We start from the raw sequence: 23,963 nt of genomic DNA, 5'->3' as shown, positions 1-23,963 counted from the left end.
GAGTCGTTATGTGGACGTGCTAGTGACTGCATAAAACTGAATTTGACTTTGTAATGGCCACAAAAAAATTGTTTTTTTTTTTCGTTTAGTCTTTATTTTATGCCAAATGTTGAAATTTTGTATTTAACTTTTCCTTTGGTTTTTTTTTCAGATTTCTGTACCAATGCATCACACATACAAAGGACAAGGAGCTGACAGGAACAGCAGTAGTATTTATGGAATACTGAATAGTGGATCTTCAAATCGTTCAAACATCGTAGAGAGCTACATTGAAGAGAGTTTGGGAAAAGTTGAAACAAAAACACTGGCAAGGATACAGCAGCAGCTCTAACCCATTCGTATACTGGATTGTCACTTAACCAACAATTGGGATTCATCCTTGGTAAACATTCCCAAAGACATACACGCTCACATGTGAACGTGCTTATGTTTTGAGGGACTACAAACGAAAAAAAAAGAAACGAACAGGACATGAAACAGCAACATAAAAGGAACAAACTGGGAACCAACACAACACACACACACATATTTGAGTGAAAGCATGCTGATATGCTAAATTCAAGTCTCAAAGTCAGTGAGGACGACAGTCAGACAGGCTGCCACCACCAGCAACTGGAACACCATCAACCACAGCAAAAATACGAACTACCATCAGGAACAACATCACAGAGCAATATGAAAACCTTACAAACATGGTGATGGTCTCCAAGCTACCAAATCATTGGCATCACCAACAGCATCGGCATCGGCATCAGCAGCAGTGGCAACACCAGCCACCAAGGCAGCAATAATACATGAACTCTGCTCCATCTGCTTCTTCTTCTCCGGTTATGTCATCGAGCACATAAGTTCGTGTACTGGCGTCCTAGGTTCAGCATATATTTAGAGAATTATCAAAGCAACAACCACGTGACAGGCGAGACGACATCACCATATGCTTACACCCGCACTTTACCAACTCAACCAGAGAATCGCTCCCTCTTTCCTGATTCTGCCGCTACGCTCCCCCAAAAATATACTGGACTTGGTTATAGAATAGTGTGTGATGTCGCCGTATTTGTTGACTCTGAGGATAAGCCGGAAAAGGGAAACAAATGCTGTCACTCTAAATTGTTGACTGGTCTGAATTTAATGTGGCAAAGTCAAAAAACGAGTGGAGAACAGTGACACACCCAGCAAAAAAGGACTCGTGAAGAAAAAGTCGCCTGGTAAACAAACACAGCAGCAGCAGAGCAGCAACAACATCTGCATTATTGTCATCAACAAATTTAAATTTAAAACGTAGTCGAGACAACATATCCTTTGCTGGTTACTCTTAGTCATCTCCGCCTTTCAGGAATTTGGTCACCAAGTGACGATTAAAAGCAGACTGCTTGACTTGACTGGTGGCTCTGCCTAAATGGCAAATTGTCATTGCAAATGGCCTTAATGATTTTTTAAATTTTACAAAGAAAATTCCTAAGGCATAGCAGAGGCAGAGAACTGAACGGAACTGAAAGAACATCATCAACCTGCTGTTATAGTGGAGCTCTGACATCTTTATCCACAACTCAACGCATCCGCATCTCATCTGTATCCATATATCTCCCTTTCCCTCCAGCAAAGCCATTCAGATATCTCAAAACAAATGGCCAAATTTTGGTTACTCTATTGGGGCCTAATGGTTGCCTGGTATCCCCTGTTGTCAAGTGGTTATCTTAACGTGTTTATAAGCCACAAAGAAGTGATGAAACTTATGCGTAAGTACAGATTACTACTTGTTCTCTATTTTCCATAGCCAACGTTTTGCCATTCCATCAACATTCTTGAGTCCAAAGGCTCGAGATGTAGAAGCATTACCATGGGTATTAGTAGCCAGCTCATTCCTCTTCATTTCTTTAGGTCTCTGGGCTATTGTTTCTGTTTCTGGGAGTTTTGTTTTTTGCTTCTGCTAAGCTCTTAACCAATTTATTAAAGATTTTCTGTTCTTATATCACTTTCCCTTCGAGCACTCGAAAGTGAAGAAGTCAATGTGCCTGAATTAGAAGAAGAACCAGAAGAAGGAAAATCTTTATATAAAACAATGGCCTCAGCTATTATGGACTTTGGTAAACGATAGTCTGATGGCTTCTAGGAATGTTCGAAATGAAAAGGAAGGGATTTGTTCGGAATGCCAAAGTGATTGATTATAAAATGACATATTCGATAAAGATGACGATGATGATGATGATGAGGACAATTGGTCTAAGCGAGCAAGTGAGTGAGTGATGGAATAAGTGTAGACACAAAGTTTAGGAAGTATAAGCATATAAAGAGAAAGGACTTTTTCACAAATCCCGAGTCTGGTCCTATGAGAAAAATGGAACTTTTATTTATTATCTAATGTAAATTTGTTTTTGGTTTGTTAGTTATGTAAATGAAACTTTGAAATTAATATGGCATATTGAAATAAGGATACTCTAGGGTTAGAGAGAGAGGGAAAGAGAGCGAGATGTGATGGTCTTGTTTTTTGATAAGAATTAGTTGCTACAAAAGTAGAGGGAAACAAGTATATACGGCTGTAAGTTCGGCCAGGCCGAAGCTTATGTACCCTCCACCATGGAATGCGTAGGTACTTATTCTAAAGACTGTCATCCACAATTGAATTACTTGGGTTGCGGTAACGCTAGCCGAAGGTAAGGTATCTCAAAACCTCCTAACACCGTCTTCTAAATTGTAAGTAAGTCCATACGTGGAATATATTGAATTAAAAAATGACCGATTAAATACGTATATAATTCAGTTTGACAAAATTTTCTATAGAAATAAAATTTTGACAAAATTTTCTATAGAAATAAAATTTTGACAAAATTTTCTATAGAAATAAAATTTTGACAAAATTTTCTAAAGAAATAGCATTTTGAGAAAATTTTCTATAGAAATAGAATTTTAACAAAATTTACTATAGAAATAAAATTTTGAGAAAATTTTCTATAGAAATAAAATTTTGACAAAATTTTCTATAGAAATAACATTTTGACAAAATTTTCTATTGAAGTAAAAATTTTGACAAAATTTTCTATAGAAATAAAATTTTGACAAAATTTTCTATAGAAATAAAATTTTTACAAAATTTTCTATGGAAATAAAATGTTGACAAAATTTTCTAAAGAAATAAAATTTTGACAAATTTTCTATAGAAATAAAATTTTGACAAAATTTTCTATAGAAATAAAATTTTGACAAAATTTTCTATTATATTTTCTATGCGATATTTTCTTATAAAATGGAACTTTCGATTCCAACTACTTTGTCATAGATTTTGTATTAGGGGCCCTCTCAATATTATGAATTAGCAAAAACTTCTAGAGCGGTACTATCATTTGGGTGGAAGGATAGTGAGAGAAAAACTAGAGTAACACTGTTTTATAGAAATAAAAATTGTTGTAGAATTTCTAGTTGATAAAATAGAGGGGGGAATATCAATGGGTCTTTGGATCCCTATTTCTCATATCTGCAATAAATAGTATATTGCAAGACTAGTTCTTGCTACACCACTACAAAATTTGACGTCAAACTTCAAACAAAATTTGACGTCAAACTTCAAAAACTTCTTGATTGTTTTAATTTTTGTCAATTTTCTCTATGAAACAAAAATAACTTGTTTTGTTTTTTGGTTTGATATCATACTTCACGGTTGAATGATCATCATCATCATCGTTTATTCAATTTTATTTGAAATTTATGTAAATCCATCCAAAATTCATTGTAACTTCATTAGGCTTGACATAGAACCAAATTAGGCATGATATCAAACTAGAAAGCAGGTTCGATGTCAGGCATCGAGGATAATGGGCACAGAGAATATTTGCGTGATTAATACGTGTTCAACACGAAAACCTACTTTGTATTAAATGCGATGAAAATAATGTCAAAAATTACACACCTTGCGGGACACGTTGTCACGTATTAACGAATTTTTTTCGGGGGCTATTTATGTGTGTACGACGATGAGTGTATCAGGTATGTTCACACACACAAAGACACGTTCACATTGCATAATGAATATGCGAAACACATGACGCATATAATGAAGCTATTTTCACCAAATTATTTCTTTGTTGTAAATCTAAGTGACAGTGGTCCGGAGTGACATTTCTGTAGTCAGTGCAACTTAAAATCTCTTGCAGAGAGTTTTTCGAGTGTACTTATGTAATTATTTTACCATGGGCCCAACGAACATGTTGACTTGAAATTAGCGGTACCAAGACAACTAGAGCTTTGAAACGGATAATGTCCTTTAGAGATACAAGTCAGAAGAGAGGTTGCCATGCTGGCTATAGGATTGAAGATAATGGTGGATGGTTGGCAAAACCATTAAACATGTCCAACCATTAAGGAAGGGAAACGATGGGGAATTGGCTGCATCAGTAATCCTTGATATTTAATACCCTGAATAAAATGTGCCTGAAAAAGGGTACTCCTAGTTTGAATCGCAGAACATATACCAGAGAATAAAAATTCGTCTCTTAGGTCATCGACTGATCTATGATGGGAGTGGAGAGCATACGTGATGAACCCAGAACATATTCCTCATCAATAAATTCTCAGAATACGGTGCAATGCGCATTATATAGGGGCCAGGATAGGCTAGAATAAGGGGTAAGATAGGCTAGAGTAAGGAGTAGGAAACGGAGGGAGAATCGGATACAGCAGGAATCCATTACTTTTTATACGCTGAGTGTGACTTCGTGACGCCAGATGAAAAGGTCCTTGGAGTTTGGATCGCAGAACAAATACCACATAATAATAATTGTCTTCTTAGATCACCGATTAATTCTTTATTTTATTTAACGAAAATCCCACAAAAGCCAAGCGGACTGATGATGAATGGATAAATCGATTGGAGACACACAGAGTGATGTGAAACAGTGCAATGGTCAGTAGAACGCAAAAAAGACACTATGAGGGACCCATACAAAAAGTCTGCACAGAAAAAAATAACACCAAATTTTTCCAATTGGAAGACATTTCAATTAAAAATTTAATTTATTTCGTGATTGAAGACAAAAAATATATTTTGCTGTGTAGGGAAGGATGGAGAGTAGGATTACAATCAGGAAAGCGACCGGGCTACTAGAGCTAATATTGGAGATTTTTTTCGTGGATGGAGATGATATTTTTGAGCTGGGGATTTGGTTGGGAATTTCCATAAACTGGGGGGATTTTTGTGGGTATTTTTTCGAAATCGGTTCATTATAATAAATCAGGTTTACATGAAATTTTTTTATGTCTTCTCTATTAAAAAATAAGCACAGGAAAAAGAAAACTTAGTTCCATGCAGCTTTTGGTCTAGAAAGGGCCACAGCAGTTTAGTTTAGGGGATCTAATTTTCTTTTAATTTCGTGAGAAATCGGGCCTCATCAGTGATCATCACTGATTTGGACCCATATATCCCATAAATGTAGAAATGATGATGATGGTTCACCTTCACCACCCAAATTTATTACATGAGTACCCAGAAAAAAAAGCGTCGCCCAAAAAGTAATGAAAATGTTCTTTTTGGATCCGGAAGTGGTGCAAAATCGACGCAGAAGCGATGCATTTAACATGGGCTTGTCATAGGACGGAAGTCCTCTATTTCAACAGCCAGTGCACTGAATTTGCATCACTTCTGTAGGTATGATGCGAATTCAATATTTTGGATGTAAATTAAAAAAATCTGTGATATTTGTCAAATAAATAATTTTTATAACTTTTTATAATTTTTAATGGATTCTAACGCTTGTTCTCAAATATTTTCAAAAATTCAGAATTTTTTTCAGATTTTTTTCAACAAAATTTAAATAATTTGTACCATTTTATGAATTCCTAAACTGTTTTTAACCAATTTGAAACAAAAAAAAAAAATATGAAAAAAACATGTTATAAAAAATTGAATGAAAATAACTTCCTGTGTAGTAAAAATAAAGAACATCTACTGGAAGTGCTTTTAAAGTTGTGCCTTTGGAAGAACTTCCAAATTTTTTTGCTGAGAATTTAAAAGTAAATTTTTGATAATAAATACATGCTGACCAAACTCACATTTTAATTCCATGCGAATTTGGAAGACGAACACCGGACTGGACTGGTGTTTTGTTTCGAAATTTGATATTTTTGCAGCTCGCTAACAAATTTTACAAAAATGTTATATATTTTTTTGTTCAATTTCTATAGCAGAGCCAATTTCTTTACTTTTTTTTTTGTAAAAATTATTCAAAAATATATTAGGGATTGTTGTGAGGAACTTTAAATTAAATTGGGAATTTTTGTGGACGAAATCATTCTAACTTGGGGACAAAAGCCAGCAAAATACTGTCAAAACACTGACTAGACCTGAGGACACATCTACACACACAATTTTTTTTTTTCTGATTCAATCACGAAATTAATTGATCCAATTATTTTTTTAATTGAAATGCCTTCAATCACAGAAATGATTGTATCAAGTAAAAAATTAATTGGCAGCTAATTAAAAAAATTGATCCAATTAAAATTAATAATACCATTAATTTGTGTGATTGATTTTTGTTTCAATTAAAAAATTTGTTGAATCAATTAAATTTTTAATTGAATATTTTTTAAAGCTCAATTAAAATTTTAACTGGAAAATTATTCGTGAAATTTTTTTCTGTGTACTTAATAAGGAAAACAAAGGATGATGTTTGTAGGACGTGGAGACCACAGATTACCTCCCAAATCGCGACGTTTCTTTCACAAAATGTAGGTCCCTTAACATGTGGGAAATATTGATACAGAGAATTCGTAGAGAATTGGAATAGAATAAGAACTATCTGGAGAAATCCTTAAGGTTAGGTTAGGTATAGTGACTGCTCTCTCTTTCAAGCTCACATAGACCATTCAGGGCATTGTGATACCCCATTCTATGTTTGGCTTAATGACCTACTTTAAAGCCGAGTTCGAACGGCGATCCACATTGCGGTGAAACACTCAGAAGTGGCACCAGCATTATTGAAAAACTTTTGGGTGGTTGGTCGAAATTGGAGTTGAACCCACGACCCTATATATGGAAGGTGGGCATGCTAATCATTTCACCATGGTGGCTCCATTCATTAAGGTTAAGATGATCTCTTGAAAATAAATCTCTACAAATTTTCCGAATCATTTGCTCCTCGAATATAATACCGGCATTTTTCTTCTGGGTACACACTGAAAGAAGAGTTTTCTGTTTTCGGGAAAGGCATTTCTTTTGAAGCAAAAATTTTTCATTAAAAACAAATACAAAAAGTTAGTGCCAATCGTTGCATGGTTTGTCATTAATTCGGGCTTATTGGCTCTTAAAGAAAATCATATATATTAGAGGGAAATTTAATTTTATCTAGAAGTTCATTTCATAAGAAAGAATTTTTTCTTTGGGAGCACAGGGATTTTGACTCGGCCAGACTTTAGACTATACTACATAATTTTGTTTTTTATTGTAATAAATTGAGTTATTTCAAACCTAATGTTCTAGCTACCATACTTTCGAATCTTACTATGACAATTTCAACTCCTTGTATCATCACTTTCGTGTTGTTGGTTTTCTATTTTTTTTTTTTTTTGCTTTTATTTTCGGTATAGTCTTGACTATGCTATTGACCTAAAATTGATACAAATTCCATCAATTCCGAGGACATCTGTATCATTATTTATTTGTTTCATTTATTTATTTGTTGGGACGTGTTTTTTTTTTTTTGTTTTTTGTCGTCCTTTTTGCAACACCACATTTGTCTAGATCGAATCCAACAAAAGCATCAACAGGATGATGGAGAAGTGAAAGCTGCAAATAACAGAAGAAATAGAAGTGGCAGAAATAACAAATTATCCGGTAATATGACCCTTGCCTATTGTCTACGAAAAGACAAAAAGTGCTTTCAATCAAATAGTCCCCAAAGTTCCCCACTCTCTCTCGCTCTTCACACACACACACACCGTCTACGCTTTCCTTTAGCTTAGACGGAAACGGAAGACTTAGACATATAAAACACAAGTATTGAGTTGATAGAAGTATGTAGCTATGTATTATTTCAGTCTAGGATAGACTAACACATCGATATCCTTAACATTGATGTATTACGACATTTGGATTTCCTCAAAATGCCTTAAAGGAAGAGAAGACTTTTGTTGTTGTTCTATAAACGCAAAACGGCAAAATAAACAACCAAATATAGGATTTTTTTGTTTTGGAATACTTTAGACAAAAACAACAACAACATCAACAACAAGAGCAAATAATATAAGGATATCCTTAATATTAATGGTCTCGCCTGGTGCTAGTTGAGATTTAACTTGGAGTCTTCAGAGCAGAGTTTCATGCCATACCAGAGGTATTAGAAGAAGTACGTACCTCTACTCAATGGGACAATGTGGAAAGGGAAGTATGCTCCAATCACGAATACACAAGCTCTTGCCGTTATTGTTGTGTGGTTGTCATATCCGGCGACCTTGAATGTTTCTGTTGTTTTTACTTCGTGGCATTAAACAAATGATTCCAGTGTGGCAATGCCCAAAAATTGAGGGAGGGGGTCCCCTAGGGTATGAAGTTCGCGATTTGTTTCCTCTCCTTGGTGTCGTTGTTTTGCTTCCAAGCCCATTTCCCTTTCCTTTTCCTATAACACTGAAGGATAGGAGAGATTTCTTTTTTTGGGTATTCCATAATGTCCTTGCTTGTTTTTGTGGATTTTCTTAAAGTAAATGCTAATGTAGCATATGAAAGAAACACCAAATTCACTGGGCCAACGAAAACATCAGTGTCTCCAGCAGAACTCCTGATAACCAAAAATTCACTTGGAAAACGTAGAACCATCAGAAGACCCCCTCCTCCACTAAAAACAAAAAAACGAGAAATGAGTGAAACATTTTGATTTGTAAATTGATTAATGGTGCCATAAGTGCCTAACTAAGCTAAAAGCCTCAATGAGGAGCTGCTACGAATGAGCAAACGATGAATGAATGAGGGAATTCTAAGTGGTTACGGAAGAGATATGAATGCGCCATGCTTAGCTAACGAGTATGGTTGGTGGTCGGAGTGGTTTGAATGGCTGGCTGGCTGGCTGGCAGGCTGGCTAGATGGTTGCCCGATGGTTGGCTCCCTCAATGGCTCTGGCTAACCCAGATTTATAACATTTTCCGGCACTTAGCCATAATTTGAAATGAAAATTTATAAACGCCAATGCCGGACTGGCAATGCTTGGTGTTGTGAGATTCCGTCCATTTATCCATTTCTGGTGGAATTGTTTTAGTACCAGTATTGGGGAGGGAGACATTTAAGCTAACATGGATTATAGAACGAAATGTAATTAGGAAAACCCATTTCCAGCTTTTGGGCTTAAAACAAGAGGAAACATAGTTGATGTCCTACCACTGATTCGATTACAATTTGCTAAAATGTTTTCCATTCAAAATCCCCAATGCAAAAGCAACAACAGGAAGAGCAAAAGCCGAAGAAAAAGCATCAACAAGTTCGATAAGAGCCTAACATTGAGGTTTTTTTTCCAATGCGTTAGGTTTCTCACTTTGGCTGCCGCAAAACATTATCGTTGAATATATCACTTTAAGAGTGTTTTATTTCCTGTTCCTAAATTTTCATAAGGAAATTCTCGTTTTTTTTTCGTTTCCATTAGTCACTTAAGTTACTTCATTGAAACATAAATCCATTAAATGTAGAAAAACACAATCAAATCAAGTTAATGTTCTGAGAACATATTTATGAGGTTAAAGCAAGTAACTTGGGAGGCAACATGGGATACCATTTCGAAAATATTACGATAAAAAATAGAAATTGCATAAAAACGGCCGAAGCCGACTGTGTAACAATTTATACAAACCCTACCAACAATAGGAAACACTGCCTTGAGTTCGGCCCACTTGAAGCTTATAAAATACATTTACCGGGAACACGAAACCTGTGACACTGCGGTGAAACCAAGTAGAGAAGCATTGAAGAAATCAGAAATACTATAATCAGCACTACTGAGGGGGAACAATCCAAGACCGAAAATCATTTGATTTTCAGTTGAAATTGGCATTGAATCAAAAACCCTTTTGTATACAAGGTGGTGGCTCGCAGCAATCATGTTTGGTCATTCCATTCAAGTATGTAAAAGGTAAATCGCGAATCAAAATCAATCAATGACCATATGGATGCTGTATGCTTTCACTTTCCATTAAAAGTCGGTTTAACGTGTACCAAAGTAGGGTTTTATGTATAATTAATTATTAGTTTTACGAAAAGAAGAAGATTAAGGAACCAATCCGCAGGTTAAACATGCAGAACTACACGATCTCATTTTAATACACCGAAAAAAGTGAACTACCTCGCACGAAAATTTAACTAAATTTTACTCCACATTTTAATGCCATGTTGTACTTTTTAACTGCAGTTCACTAAATTACATCATGTCATAGAAGAAAAAATTAACTAAAAGTAAAGAAGAAAATCATTTGGCGCCAAATCATGACCATTTTAACCATACAGTAGTACATTCTTATTATTTTTGGGAATCGTACGAAAATCTTCTTTTGATTTAGTTCATAATGAACTTATGTGTACGGTCATTGAACTTTATTCTCACGTTTAGTTCATACAATTTTTGAGACATGTTTAAAAAAAGTAAGATTTCGTTAAGCTGTGGAAAATTTCGATAAAAATAATAAAATTTAACTACCAGCAAATAAATTTTTTTCAATAAAAATAAGTTAAATTTAGTGTTAGTTTAACTACGGAAATTTTTTTCTGTGTAAATAGGCAATTGAAGTTACTGACATATTCGATAGAAAGAGCAACCTGAATGGTTTGAAAGTAATCTAACAAAATCTTGGCCATTTCAGGGCAGTGTTTCAAACTGTTTAAGTGAGTGAGTTTATGCATCTTTTCGTGAAAGTTGTCGAAACATACAGTGGCGTGCAGAAATGAGCACATAATTAATTTTTTTTTTTCAATTCCAAACGAATAAAAAAGCAGAAAAAAAGAATATCAAAATAATTTTATTTTTCTTTTATTCTTTCTTCAATTCTAAATAAAACAATAAAAAACTCAAAACAAAAAGTAACAAATTCAGAGAGATAAATAAACATAACAAAAAACTCAATTTTGCACTTTTTGATTTACTCAGCATAAAACCAAAATGTACCGTTAGTTTTGTATTTTTTTTTTGTCTTTCTTTATGATCAGTAATATAACTTTGTGTTTAGAAACGTGTTTGCTAGTAAGAGTTGAAGATTTATTCGAAGTATACTGCAATAATATCAAGTAAAAATTAAAATGAAAAAGTTATCGCGCGATGTGGAGGACAATATAGATTCCTTAACGAATAATGAGTATTCATCGCGGAAAATAGCAAGGAACTAAATATAAGTCAGTCTGTGGTCATTCGCGTCCAAAAAAAGACGAAATACTACTCCCAAAGAGCAAACCAGAGGCCGCTGAAAACTTTTGACCGAAGCGGACGCTCACCTTATGTTATGATGGAAGAAATGAGGCAGAACAAGTCCGTAACGCCGAAGAATACTACTGTTGCCAAAAATAAGCATGTTAGTGAATGGACAGCAAGACGAGCGCTCCACAACATTGGTTATGTTTCAGCTGTAAAAAAAATAAACCTGTATTGTCCGAAAAGAATCAAAAGGCGAGAATGAAGTTTGCAAGAGAGCATACAAATTGGACGACAGATGACTGGAAACGTGTTATCTAGTCAGATGAATCAAATTTTAACCGTTTCCAATCGGTCGGTAAACAATATTGATGGCGCCGTCCTGGTGATACCATTCAACGCCACCATGTTAAGCAAACTGTGAAGCACGGTGGTGGAAGCATCATGGTTTGGGGCTGCTTCATTTAGTGGCACATGGTGCCATTGCAGAAAATTGATGGTAGAATGAAGAAGGAAGACTACCTCGCCATATTGCAGACTCATCTTCCCGAATTTGTTGAAAAAATTGCCTATCCTGAAGATGAAGTCGTATTTCAACAGGACGGTGATCCGAAGCATAGTGCAAAAATAGTGAAATAATGGCTTAGTGAGCAAACATTTCAAGTGATGAATTGGCCAGCACAAAGCCCCGACCTCAACCCAATTGAGAATTTACGGTCAATCGTGAGAAGACGGCTGGGATTGTGCAAATCAGCTCCATCAAAATTAGAAGAACTGTGGGAACGAGTACAGCTTGAGTGGGAAAATATAAAGGGTGGTTAAAATTTCAAGGGACGATGTTGATTTTGAATAAAACACAAACTATTTAGGAAATTATTGTGTAATATCAATATTATGATATATTGGTATTACTCAATTATGTATGGAACAAAATATCGGCCACATGGGCGTCGCGACCTCGGTGGCACACCTTCACCCGATGGTCCAAATTTTCGATGACGCTGAGGCATAATGGAGGTTCTATGCCGTTAATGTGCCGAATTATCTCATCCTTTAGCTCTTGAATTGTTGCTGGCTTATCGACGTATACCTTTTCTTTCAAACAACTCCAAAGAAAAAAGTCCAACGGTGTCAAATCACATGATCTTAGCGGCCAATTGACATCGCCATTACGTGAGATAACACGGCCATTGAATTTGTTGCGCAAAAGAGCCATTGCCTCATCACTGAAGATGATTTTCTTCGAAAATTGATCATCCACTGTGCCATTTCTTGGAACCATTTAACGCGTTGTTGGATTGTGTATCTCTCCATGGTTCAAATTGAGTAAGTCTGAGATGGAGAAATGTCAAATAAAATTCGGAAAAAAGCTTGGCGTTTAGGTGTGGTTCACATTCAACATCGGCCCTTACAATTTAACCACCAGATGAAATTATAAAGGAAATGGTTGAAAGTAACATATGCCAAAACGTATAAATATGGTATTAAAAAATAAAGGGTTATGGACCAAGTACTAGAAAATGTTGCAACTGACACCGGTACAGAAAAGTGCAAAATTTAGTACATGCGAGTTTTTTTTTTCTTGTTATGTTTATTTATCTCTTTGAGTTCTTTACTTTTTGTTTTGAGTTTTTTGTTGTTTTATTTAGAATTGAAGAAGGTATAAAGAAAAATAAAATTATTTTGAGTTTCTTTATTACTGCTTATTTTTAGAAATGAAAAAAATTAATTATGTTCTCATTTCGGCACACCACCGACGATTGAGACGAGGGTTGTGTTTATATTCGGAAGCAGAGAACAAAACCAAATATCAATGTGGCATTTGTTCCAAGTTGATGTAGTCAGAATTCGAGTTTTGAGGTATCTCCAAAACTCGAATTCTGACTACATCAACCACTTCGTCAGGTGTCAAATGGTGACTGCTTTTCATTTTTGGTATTATAAAATTCTCAAAAAACATGTTTCGAAGGACCGCGATCGTATTTTTGAAGCATTTATTTCGACCAATCGACACGAGCCATTTTTTGAGCGATTAAAAAATTGTGTGGGGGTTTAACGAAAATAATTTTTTTACTGTCAAATCTGTATGCAATATGGAATATATGCCGGTCCCACTAATTGGCTCAATTCACCTTAGGTCACATGACGATCTGGCAGTATCAGTTGGCGCACAGCATCAATAGTTACGAGAACAACAACTGATTGTCGGTGAATTTCATGAAATTCGGATGTACAACGAAATCGGTTGTAGTACATCGATGCACTGTTGTTGGGTTACTCAACGACAAATGTTGCAAAAATTAAGCACATGAAAATGTTCAAGATCTAATTCCATTTTTTGGAGAGGTGAATTTTTTAAGTTGCTGTAAACAACTCAAATAGAGCTCATATGCCAAAACGTTCTGCGTAGGTAGAACCTCAAAAATGTTAAGCTTTATGATAGAGTTGTCACTTGGAAGATCACAAGAGTAGGCTTGTCCAATACCGGCAAATAAAAGACACCCCTTTTACATGGAGTACAGTCTGAAGAGTAGTTTGACTGCCCCCGGCCAACGTGTTCCAAAAAATGCTCAGACTACCAGATCAGCCACTAAAGAGATACTCATCCTTTTCCGATATTCACAATATATGTTCGCCATGGACCACATGGAGAAAAGTAAATGGATAAGAGAACAAAAATTCGTTGAAATTGGTCGAATTAATAATTCAACTGTCAACTGTAATCTCATGATTTAGTCCTTTACTACTTGTCGTACTTTCTAAAACTAAACTTGTGTTCCAATAAGGACAAATATCCGCCAAATAAATATTTCTTAGGGCGGAGGTATTTTCCAACGGATTACAAAATTCAGAGTATCGTTTAGCCAAGTGTGTCGAGTTAAAAGGTTATTCCATATTTGTATACCCTGCGCCACACTGTGGAACAGGGTATTATAAGTTAGTGCATATGTTTGTAACACCCAGAAGGAGACGAGATAGACACATGGTGTCTTTGGCAATAATGCTCAGGGTGGGTCCCTGAGTCGATATAGCCATGTCCGTCTATCCGTCCGTCCGTCTGTCTGTGAACACATTTTTGTGATCAAAGTCTAGGTCGCAATTTAAGTCCATACGCCTTCAAATTTGGCACATGTTCCTGATTTGGGTCAGAATAGAACCCTATTGATTTTGGAAGAAATCGATTCAGATATATAGCTCCGATATAGCTCCCATATATATCTTTCGCCCGATATGGACTTATATGGCCCCAGAAGCCAGATTTTTGGCGGAATTTGGTTGAAATTTTGCACTAGGAGTACAATTAGTAGTATAGTCAAGTGTGCAAAATTTGATTGAAATCGGTTCAGATTTAGATATAGCTCCCATATATATCTTTCACCCGATATGGACTAATATGGTCCTACAAGCCAAAGTTTTGGCCCAATTTGGTTGAAATTTTGCACAGGGAGTAAATTTAGCATTGTAGCTATACGTGCCAAATTTGGTTGAAATCGATTCAGATTTAGATATAGCTCCCATATATATCTTTCGTCCGATATGCACTTATATGGACCCAGAAGCCAGAGTTTTATCCCGATTAGCTTGAAATTTTGCACAAGAAGTACAATTTGTAGTATAGTCATGTGTGCCAAATTTGATTGAAATCGGTTCAGATTTAGATATAGCTTCCATATATGTTTTTCGCCCGATATGGACTTATATGGCTCCAGAAGCCAGAGTTTAGGCCCAATTTGGTTGAAATTTTGCACTAGGAGTACAATTAGTAATATAGTCATGTGTGCCAAATTTGATTGAAATCGGTTCAGATTTAGTATAGCTCCCATATATATGTTTCTGATTTCGACCAAAATGGTCAAAATGCCAACATTTTCCTTGTTAAATCGCCACTGCTTAGTCGAAAAGTTGTAAAAATGACTCTAATTTTCCCAAAACTTCTAATACATATATATCGAGCGATAAATCATAAATAAACTTTTGCGAAGTTTCCTTAAAATTGCTTCAGATTTAAATGTTTCCCATATTTTTTTACTAAATTGTGTTCCACCCTAGTGCATTAGCCAACTTATATTTTGAGTCTATAGATTTTGTAAAAGTCTATCAAATTCTGTCCACATCGAGTGATATTTAAATGTATGTATTTGGGACAAACCTCTATATATAGAGTCCCCAACACATTTGACGGATGTGATATGGTATCGAAAATTTAGATCTACAAAGTGGTGCAAGGTATAATATACACGCAAAAAAATAATTCTTTCCTCCCAAACGAAATTTTAGACAAACAAAGTTCGTTTCTTATTTGCTTTTCGCCGTAAGGAAGTGTATTTGGAAGAAAAGTATATACTTTTTGTGATAAACATTTATTCTTTTCCAGGATGTAACAACAATTTCATATAGACTAACTAAAAAAAATTTTCTTGCTAATTGCATTTTCCCTCACATCTTTCTCACATCCACGAGTTTTTTTTAGTTCTTAACACCTTTTCCTGTAATACCAACAATGTAGAAGAAATTATACGAATTTATAAATTTTTAATTTTTTTTTACCTTTCGCCTGGACGGAGAATCGAACCGTGGACCATGCACTTTGTAAGCCAACACACTAACCACTGAGCTATGTACCTGTTATGGTCATCAATAGATAATTATCCATATAAGTTATATTTATATAGCATAGCTTGCGGCGCCCACGAACCGAATAAACAAAGTTTATTTAACAGAAACAAACATTTAGTTTGGCACCGTGGAGCAGTGGTTGCTACGTCTGACTCTCATGCCAAGGGTCGTGGGTTCGATCCCTGCTTCGACCAAAGTTTTTTTTTTTTTTGTTTTTTTTTACATATATTCCAGATATATTCGGAAGATTCCGAAAAAAATGTTCAACATTACATTGTACTATATTAAATTTTGAACTGTAAAATGTGTTTTATTAAAGACCAAACGTCAGAAAAGAACAGTGTTTGATATAAACGAAATGGACTCTGTTGTTGTTTCAAAAATAACTTTTTTTATTGAAAAAATAAAAACTTTGTAACAAACGAATTTTTTTGGTGATAAAAGTTTAAAATTTTCGAAGCAATTCAAAAAACTCTAACAAAAGAAAAACGTTTTCGGTACACGTTTTCCAAACGTTTTTTTTCTTTGCGTGTAGTCGGCCCCGCCCGACTTTAGACTTTCCTTACTTGTTTAGGCTAAATACCGGGCCACCCTGGTAGTTTTAAAAAAGTTGATTTGAATCAAAACAGTTTGACCAGAAATTTGGGATGCTGATCTTGTTTTTGAAACCTTATGAAATCTCATACTTCATTAAAAGGATATTTCGAGAATACAAAGCTGCTTTCTTCATGGGTGTTCCTTGTTTTTTGCTCCCTAATCCCAAGATTAAAATTTTTTGAACCAAGATTTTTCTTCAAATTTAAATGTGAGTACCCTTGGTTTAACCAAAAAATTTTTAATAAATACACTACAGCAAAATATGAAGTGACTTTTTTCATTTGTCTGAAATAGGATAGAAAACTTTCGCATCGTATAGGGAAAATAGCATATATCTCGAAAATATTTATGACAAAGTAGAAACTAAATGCCACCTCATATCATAGAATCTTAAAGATTTTAGTCAATTTAATTTACCATGACTTCAATTCAGTTGAATAAATTTCCTCTAAGTAATCCTAAGCTATCAACTTAGTGCTCAAATAAATTTTTTCCATGAATAAATATTATATAATCGCTAAAAATATGCCCAAAGAAATCAAAGACAATCCATTCTTATGGACAAAGTTCACTAAAGTCTGTTTTTATTTGTCTTTCGAATTGAAAGACAAATCCAATTCAATGCTCCTGGGGCTTTAAATGAATCCGATATTTTTATGCCGCATAAACTTTGCCTTCTACCACAACTCGAAGCTCCAGTCCAAGAGTACAAATGACAACATTAATTGCAACATTTTTCCCTCTAATAGGCTTTGTTACTCTTATCAAATATTAAAGCACAGAAATCCCCCAAGATTTGTTTACACTTTTTGGACACTTTCAAGTATCATCATCATATTTTTCCATCTACTTAGGAATATTAAACAGCCACTCAACCCCTGCAATCGGATTGGAGAAATGCTCCATACATCCATTCACCCACTTCCTGCTGTGGTGCGATGACATCATGTGCAAGATATTTAAATTACATATTTAGTTAATTTCCTAAGCTTTATCTTAAAGGCAGTTACAGTTTCCTGCCATTAAAAGCTTATTAGTATTTGGCCCATTAAAAAAGGATTATTAAAATTTATTGAAACGGAAAAGAGTAAGAGGAGAGGCGTTGGTGGGTGAGTCCTACAACCACTTGGGGTAGTAGAAAAACAGTCACATTCGCATATGTGTCTCATTGCTGTTGATTTATTTCGACAATTAACCTCACAAAAATTGCGTTCACTTCATTACTGAAAGAGGAAAACTCCAAGGATTGACAATGCCTCTCTTGTCATTTGGAACAAAAAAAATAAATGTTCAGAAAAACTTTTATTAGAAAACTTTAAGCGAAAAGGCGTGAATGCACCACCTCAAGTGGATCAACCCTTTCTGCCCATTGTTTTTGTTTTTTTGGAATTAATTCCAAATGTTTTTTCCCTATTTTTCTTACGTGACTGTGTATGTTTTAGTGACACAACCACTATGCCATCCCATAGCCCCGATAATGCGTGCGCGTTCATGTACATGTGTCATAAAGTTTATTTTTGCAAAACAGAAAAAAAACACAACCTCAGCTCAAAAAAAAAACAAAGAAGCATAGATAGCACACAAAGTAAAGCAACGAAAGCAAAACAAAAAAGAAACGAACCATAGAAAGCGTTTTTTAATACTCTTACTTCATTTCTCATTTGAAGACAAAGTTTGCATAAAGATTAAACTCATAATTACAGCCATTAACTTCAAGCTCATTGAAAGAACTTGAAGCTGAAGTTTGCCTCCCCACATAGCTCCCATCTCTGTGCTCTTTTTTTTTGCTCAAGACACAATATTGCAACCATCACTCACAGCCATACTAACTGAGAATTACGAATAAAACGGAACCGGAAACTGAGCTCATTGACTCTGCCAAAGAGTGTCTGTGTCTGCGTGTTTGCATTTGTATGAAAGTGAGTTGTGTCGTGTGGGCTAATAGATGAGTGGGTGTCCAAGTGTGTACGAGTATGTGTGTGTGTGTTTAAGCTTTATTTTCGTTTTTGTTTGACACGTTACGTTACATGCACTGCTTGTGAGAGGTAATAATAACTGAGTATGCATATCTTAAGGGTATTAAAAGAGCTCACAATGGCACGAAGAGTGAGCATGAATACCCTCCGAAACAAATATGAACTTTTAATGGAGTAGATACGAGCAAAAAGTGGAGAGCATTTAATAACAATTTAAAAATCTTTATTAGGCATTGCTTCAAGCATATATATTTTCGGGATTGGTCCAAACACGATATTGTTTATATTGTTCAAAGATATTATGTTTTACTTTAGGCATACACTGATAGAAAAAATTTTAATGAAATTTTCTTTGTGTATATATATTTTTAAGGCGCCACTTGGTTGCTTCCATTCTTTTACTTGCAGCATACTAGGTATAGTGGCAGTCCGATATTTCAGGCTCACTTAGTCCGATATTTCATTGTGTGTCCATTGTGATACTTGCAGCATACTCTCTAGGTCTCTCTTTCTAAACACATATATGTTTATAGGCTACTTTTAAATTAATATATGTTTGCCTCCAACCATATATGTTCTAACATATTAACATATATGTTCCAAACATGTTATGCTAGTTTATGAACATTACATGCTTGCACTTAAAAATAACATGATAAAAATTTTGAGTTGTAAACTTATAATTTTTACACCCAAACATATGAAAAACAGTGTTTTTTTCGTGTGGCGTCAAAGAAATTTACAGCTTTTTCACACAGATAAATACACCCATTTTTTGGTCCATTTTTGGTGGAGAGTACACACAATTTTTTTTCTGATTCATTCACAAAATTAATTGATCCAACAATTTTTTTAATCGAAATGTCAATGATAGTATCAATTACAGTTTTATTTGGGCATAAAAAAAATAATTGATTAAAATATTAATTAGCAAATTTCAATTAATTTTTCAATTGATTCAACTAAATTTGTAATTAATATTGATTGCAACATTCAATTAATTTATTAATTAAAAACGAAACAATTTTTAATCATCATACTATATTTCAAAAACATTGTAAACTATTTTTAATCCATATTAGTTTGATTCAAAAATTGATTGTTTCCAAAGAAAATTAATTAAAAATTAAGAAAAAATAACCATAATTTTTGAACTGACTTACTCTTCCGAGTTTGATTAAAAAGTTAATTGTATCAGTTAATTTTTTAATTAAACAATGCAATCATTGACTTATTGTTCCTTGTTTGATTAAAAGTATAAAAGTATCAATTTTTTTATTGAAAACGTTTTTAACTTCAATCGACAACTTTTTAATTGGGAATATTTTGGTGATATTTTTTTTCTCTGCTCACAAAGAAAAGTCTGAAAAAATACGAATCAATTAAATTTTGTTTCCCTAAAATAAGTATGCAAAACTCAGTTTTAAAAGAGAACTATGTCTTAACGGTATCCATATATTAATGCTATGCTTCTTTGCCTCGGAATCAATACCAAAATCATTAGTACAAAGACAAAATCTTTGGAACCGGGCATGATTTTTTTTTTTTTCAGAGTAATGATTGGCACTCTTCCATATAACATATGATATATCCTGTGACGGACATATGATACTTTCATATGACCCTTGAGAATACAATTTCATTCGAATTTAATAACTTTTATTAAACTCTAAGCTTCTTAAAATCCTTATTATTTAGTATTTCCCAAATTAAGCAATTACACACTTGTAATTAAATTTGCGAAATTCTTTGTCATTGTAGAGAAAATTGAGTAAACCCTAGGTATTTAAGTCATTTAATTCGCACAAATTGTTTACTCAAGAATGAATACACTTTTCCTCTACTACAACCCAATTCCAGTCCTTGGAAATTCACACATCCATCTTAGGTGGTAGATATTTCCTAAACGAAATGACAGAAAATCTTATTACAATTTTTGTTTGTTGATCCCCCCTTTAATACTATCAACAGCCACCCTTCAGTACAAAAGCAACAGCAACAGCCACCTTTATCCTGCCATCCGGTCTTTGTTGATAGTCTCCAGTTACAGATCAAATGTTAATTTGGGAATTATTACATTTCGTCATTTCCGTTTGTTTTTGTCGCACTTCCATCTCAAGTGGTATCATTGGTGGTGTTATTTGAGCATCTGAGATTTGTTCGTTCGTTCATTCATTCATTTCTTTTCGATTGAATGGATGAATGAACAAATGATGAAATAAAAGCCCTCTGAAATGAAAGAAGCACACCAATACAAGCGAAACGAAAAAGTGAAAAAAAAACGAAACCAACAAATTGTATTTTCCTAAATTATATTGATGGTATTATCATTGGGGAAATAATTCGACAGCACTTAGAGTTTGTGAGTAAATAGTATCGGGAATATGAATTGAGATTATTTAGCAAGGAAGTAAATTCTTGAAGGTAAAAATCAAAGGAAAATTAATTTGTGAAAATTAAGTTAGAGCTAGATCAAGTCAAAATCCAGCTGGTGATTATTTTTACTAAAAATTAAAAAAAAAACATGGGATTAAGTGAAGGCGATGGCTTACCCTGAGACAGATAAAGGTATCCAGAGAGGGACTTTTACATGTTTGTGAACAAAAACCAAAGGAATGGGACAAAATCAGGGAAATCGGTGGATAGGTCGACAGTTTGTAATTAACCCTCTAATGCCCAGGCCTGCCTTTAGGCGGGCTTTATTTAATAAGAAAGCTTTTAATAAAACACACCTTAAGACAACAAAAATGGGCAAAATAAAAAGAAAACTTATTTGAAACTATTCAAGAGGAAGCATATGCTGAATTTTACGGTATAAATTTTTCTTGCTTAGTTCTCTTGCTTGCTTTTGTGTCGTTAACATTGAAAATTTAATCAGCTGGCATATAAATTGGGGCATTAGAGGGTTAAGTTCGATTAATTTGATCTTGCCGAATCGTGGGTATGAGGTGATGCATTTTCCCGGTGGAAGTGTACTCTTATCTTCTCCAAATGGCTATTCAGCATCGAACCTGCCCAATAATGTGTCATACTAGAGGCCTTTAACACGTTCGATGGGATTCGATCTGATTCGTATAATCTCTAGAGCATAATCTACATCGACTTGCCAAATACAGCTCTGAAATGGACTCATGACAATGCTTGTTGTTTGAGCTACGGCTATACACTTGGCGCCGTTAGTGTTTTCATGTCCACAATTGTGTGCAGGATATAACTCAGACGATCGTATAAAATTCTAACTAAGGTATCTTGCGTGGATTGTGCATTTTTGTCACTTAACTTTACCATTGACTTGGACCATGAAAACGGACGAGACGACTGCAATTTTCTTACCAAGTCAAAACATCGACGATCGAAAAGCCAGCTGACTGCCGTTCATACGAAACTCTAAAAGTTTATTTACACTTTTCAATCAAATTGAACATCGAACCCAAAAATTGCCTTTCTATCTCTCCCTATATCATTTCACAGGTCGCCTACTATAGTTCAAAGGAAATCAGTCATCGCTCCATATTGATGTATTCCACTTGGCAGTGTCGTTGTTCATTCATTCGTTCGTTCGTTCGTTATTTGCGTCACTTCTAACGTTGTCGATGACATTTGAAACTGTTGTCATCTTCCACATCATCAAGGGTGTCAATGCTGTCGTACTCCTTTTTATCACATCATGGAATACCTAAGCATTAATATTGACACCCTCATCCTTGATTGTCAATTTGGATGAAGACATTCTTAAATGAAATTCCTAACATGACAATAATAATAACAGCAGCAGCAACAACAACAACAACAGTACCAACAACACCAATAATCCAATAAACGACAGTTATCAAACACAAAGTACTCTCCTTCCTTATTGTGAATGTGTGTGAGTGTGTGAGAGAAGGTGTGAATGAACTTAGGCTAGAGTTTAATATGAGTTGCTGACATCCATAGGATAGGGTTGGGGGACCGGTATTCTTTAAAGTTTAAATAAATAAAAATCTTTAAATAAATATCTCATGAGAATATTGAAATTAGCATATGCAGTGGAATTAAAACTAAAACTACGAGGGTTGTTCAATGAGTTTTTAAATCTTAATTATATAAAACTCTGAAAAGGCCCATGAAGTAAGATAATAACGTACATGTGAGAAATATTATTTAACATCTTCGTTATGTAATTACTTTATATACCACTTATATTTTTCCAACATATATTTAAATTTAAATGTATTAAAAATAAAATAACTGCAAATTAAATGTAATACAGTTATAAGTCAATACTTGTTGTACTATAATAAAATAAAATCAAGAATTTTATATTAGTTGTAAATACTAGGGTTGCATTCTTGTAGCAGACATACACACACACATATTTAGAAAGCCCGGTTCTAACAATAATGGCCGATATATACCAGGTATACCGGTATGAAATAAGCGTCAAGATACAAATGTCTCGATAGGAAACATTTGTTGTGAACGAGTCCTTATTTTTTGTTTGTTTGCTTTGACATCTGTGAAAAATATTTAGTGTAGATCAAGACATTGAGACATTGATCAAGACATCATATTTCATCCATCGTTTTAAAAATGTCCAATTTTGTACCAGAAAGTGATGATTTGCGAAAAGCATTAGTCATTTGAAGAATTTGTCAAGTCATATGGTGATCATGCTCTATCAAAAGCAAAGATGGTTTCAACGGTTCAGAAATAATGATGTGAGAAAGGAAGAACGTGGAAGACCACCAAAAATGTTTGAAGACGCCGAATTGGATGGAGATGACACTTTAAGTCAAAAGCAAATGGCAGCAATGTTAAATGTGGCACAACAAATAATTTCTGACCTTTAAAAGCTATGGGAAATATCCAAAAGTGTGGAAAATGGTATTAAATAAACGCTCATTTCATACCGGTATATCTGGTAAACCATCTTGGACATTATTCTCAATATAAAGAGGATCCGAGTATCATAGCCTGATGCAATAGCATCAAAATTAATTTACTTTCGTCTGGGATTGGGATTGTAACTGAAAGTCGACTTTTTGTATTTTCACAAATACAAATATGGCTAATGTTTAATTTTTTAAAAGTTGAAAATCTGTCAACTTTAGCAAAATTCGATTTGCCGACTTTTTCAGAAATTACAAAAGTCGTCATTAGACTTTTGAGTGTCAGGAAAAAAATACGAATGAATCGAATTTTGGTTTTTAAGATTACGGAAAATTGATGTTACAACTTTAGACTTTATTTGAAAATAAAAGGAACTACTCCCTTTGCTCTTTAAACTCAAATTCGGCATTATAAAATTAAATTAGTTAGTATTTTGGCCACAATAAAAAGTCGATAAAAATCAACTGATCGACCAACATACAAAGTCGATTTTCAAAAATTTTAAATTGGAATTGGAAAAAAGTTGACGTAG

At 34.4% G+C, this 23,963-nt stretch overlaps 1 protein-coding gene across 2 annotated transcripts in view; it reads left to right on the top strand.

The window, feature by feature from the left end:
- Drl-2 (tyrosine-protein kinase derailed 2) overlaps window positions 1-23,963 on the top strand; it is a 251,743-nt gene that overhangs the window by 86,357 nt on the left and 141,423 nt on the right. For both annotated transcript variants that reach the window (XM_075310862.1, XM_075310860.1), the window contains exon 3: window positions 152-1,739. In XM_075310862.1, coding sequence (XP_075166977.1) covers window positions 1,628-1,739 — 112 coding nt within the window. In that variant the 5' untranslated portion in view covers window positions 152-1,627. The remainder of the gene's footprint in view (window positions 1-151; window positions 1,740-23,963) is intronic.

This window comes from Haematobia irritans, chromosome 5 (assembly GCF_050003625.1).
Source record: "Haematobia irritans isolate KBUSLIRL chromosome 5, ASM5000362v1, whole genome shotgun sequence".
NCBI lineage: Eukaryota > Metazoa > Arthropoda > Insecta > Diptera > Muscidae > Haematobia > Haematobia irritans.
This window is presented reverse-complemented; position numbering and strand designations above follow the sequence as displayed.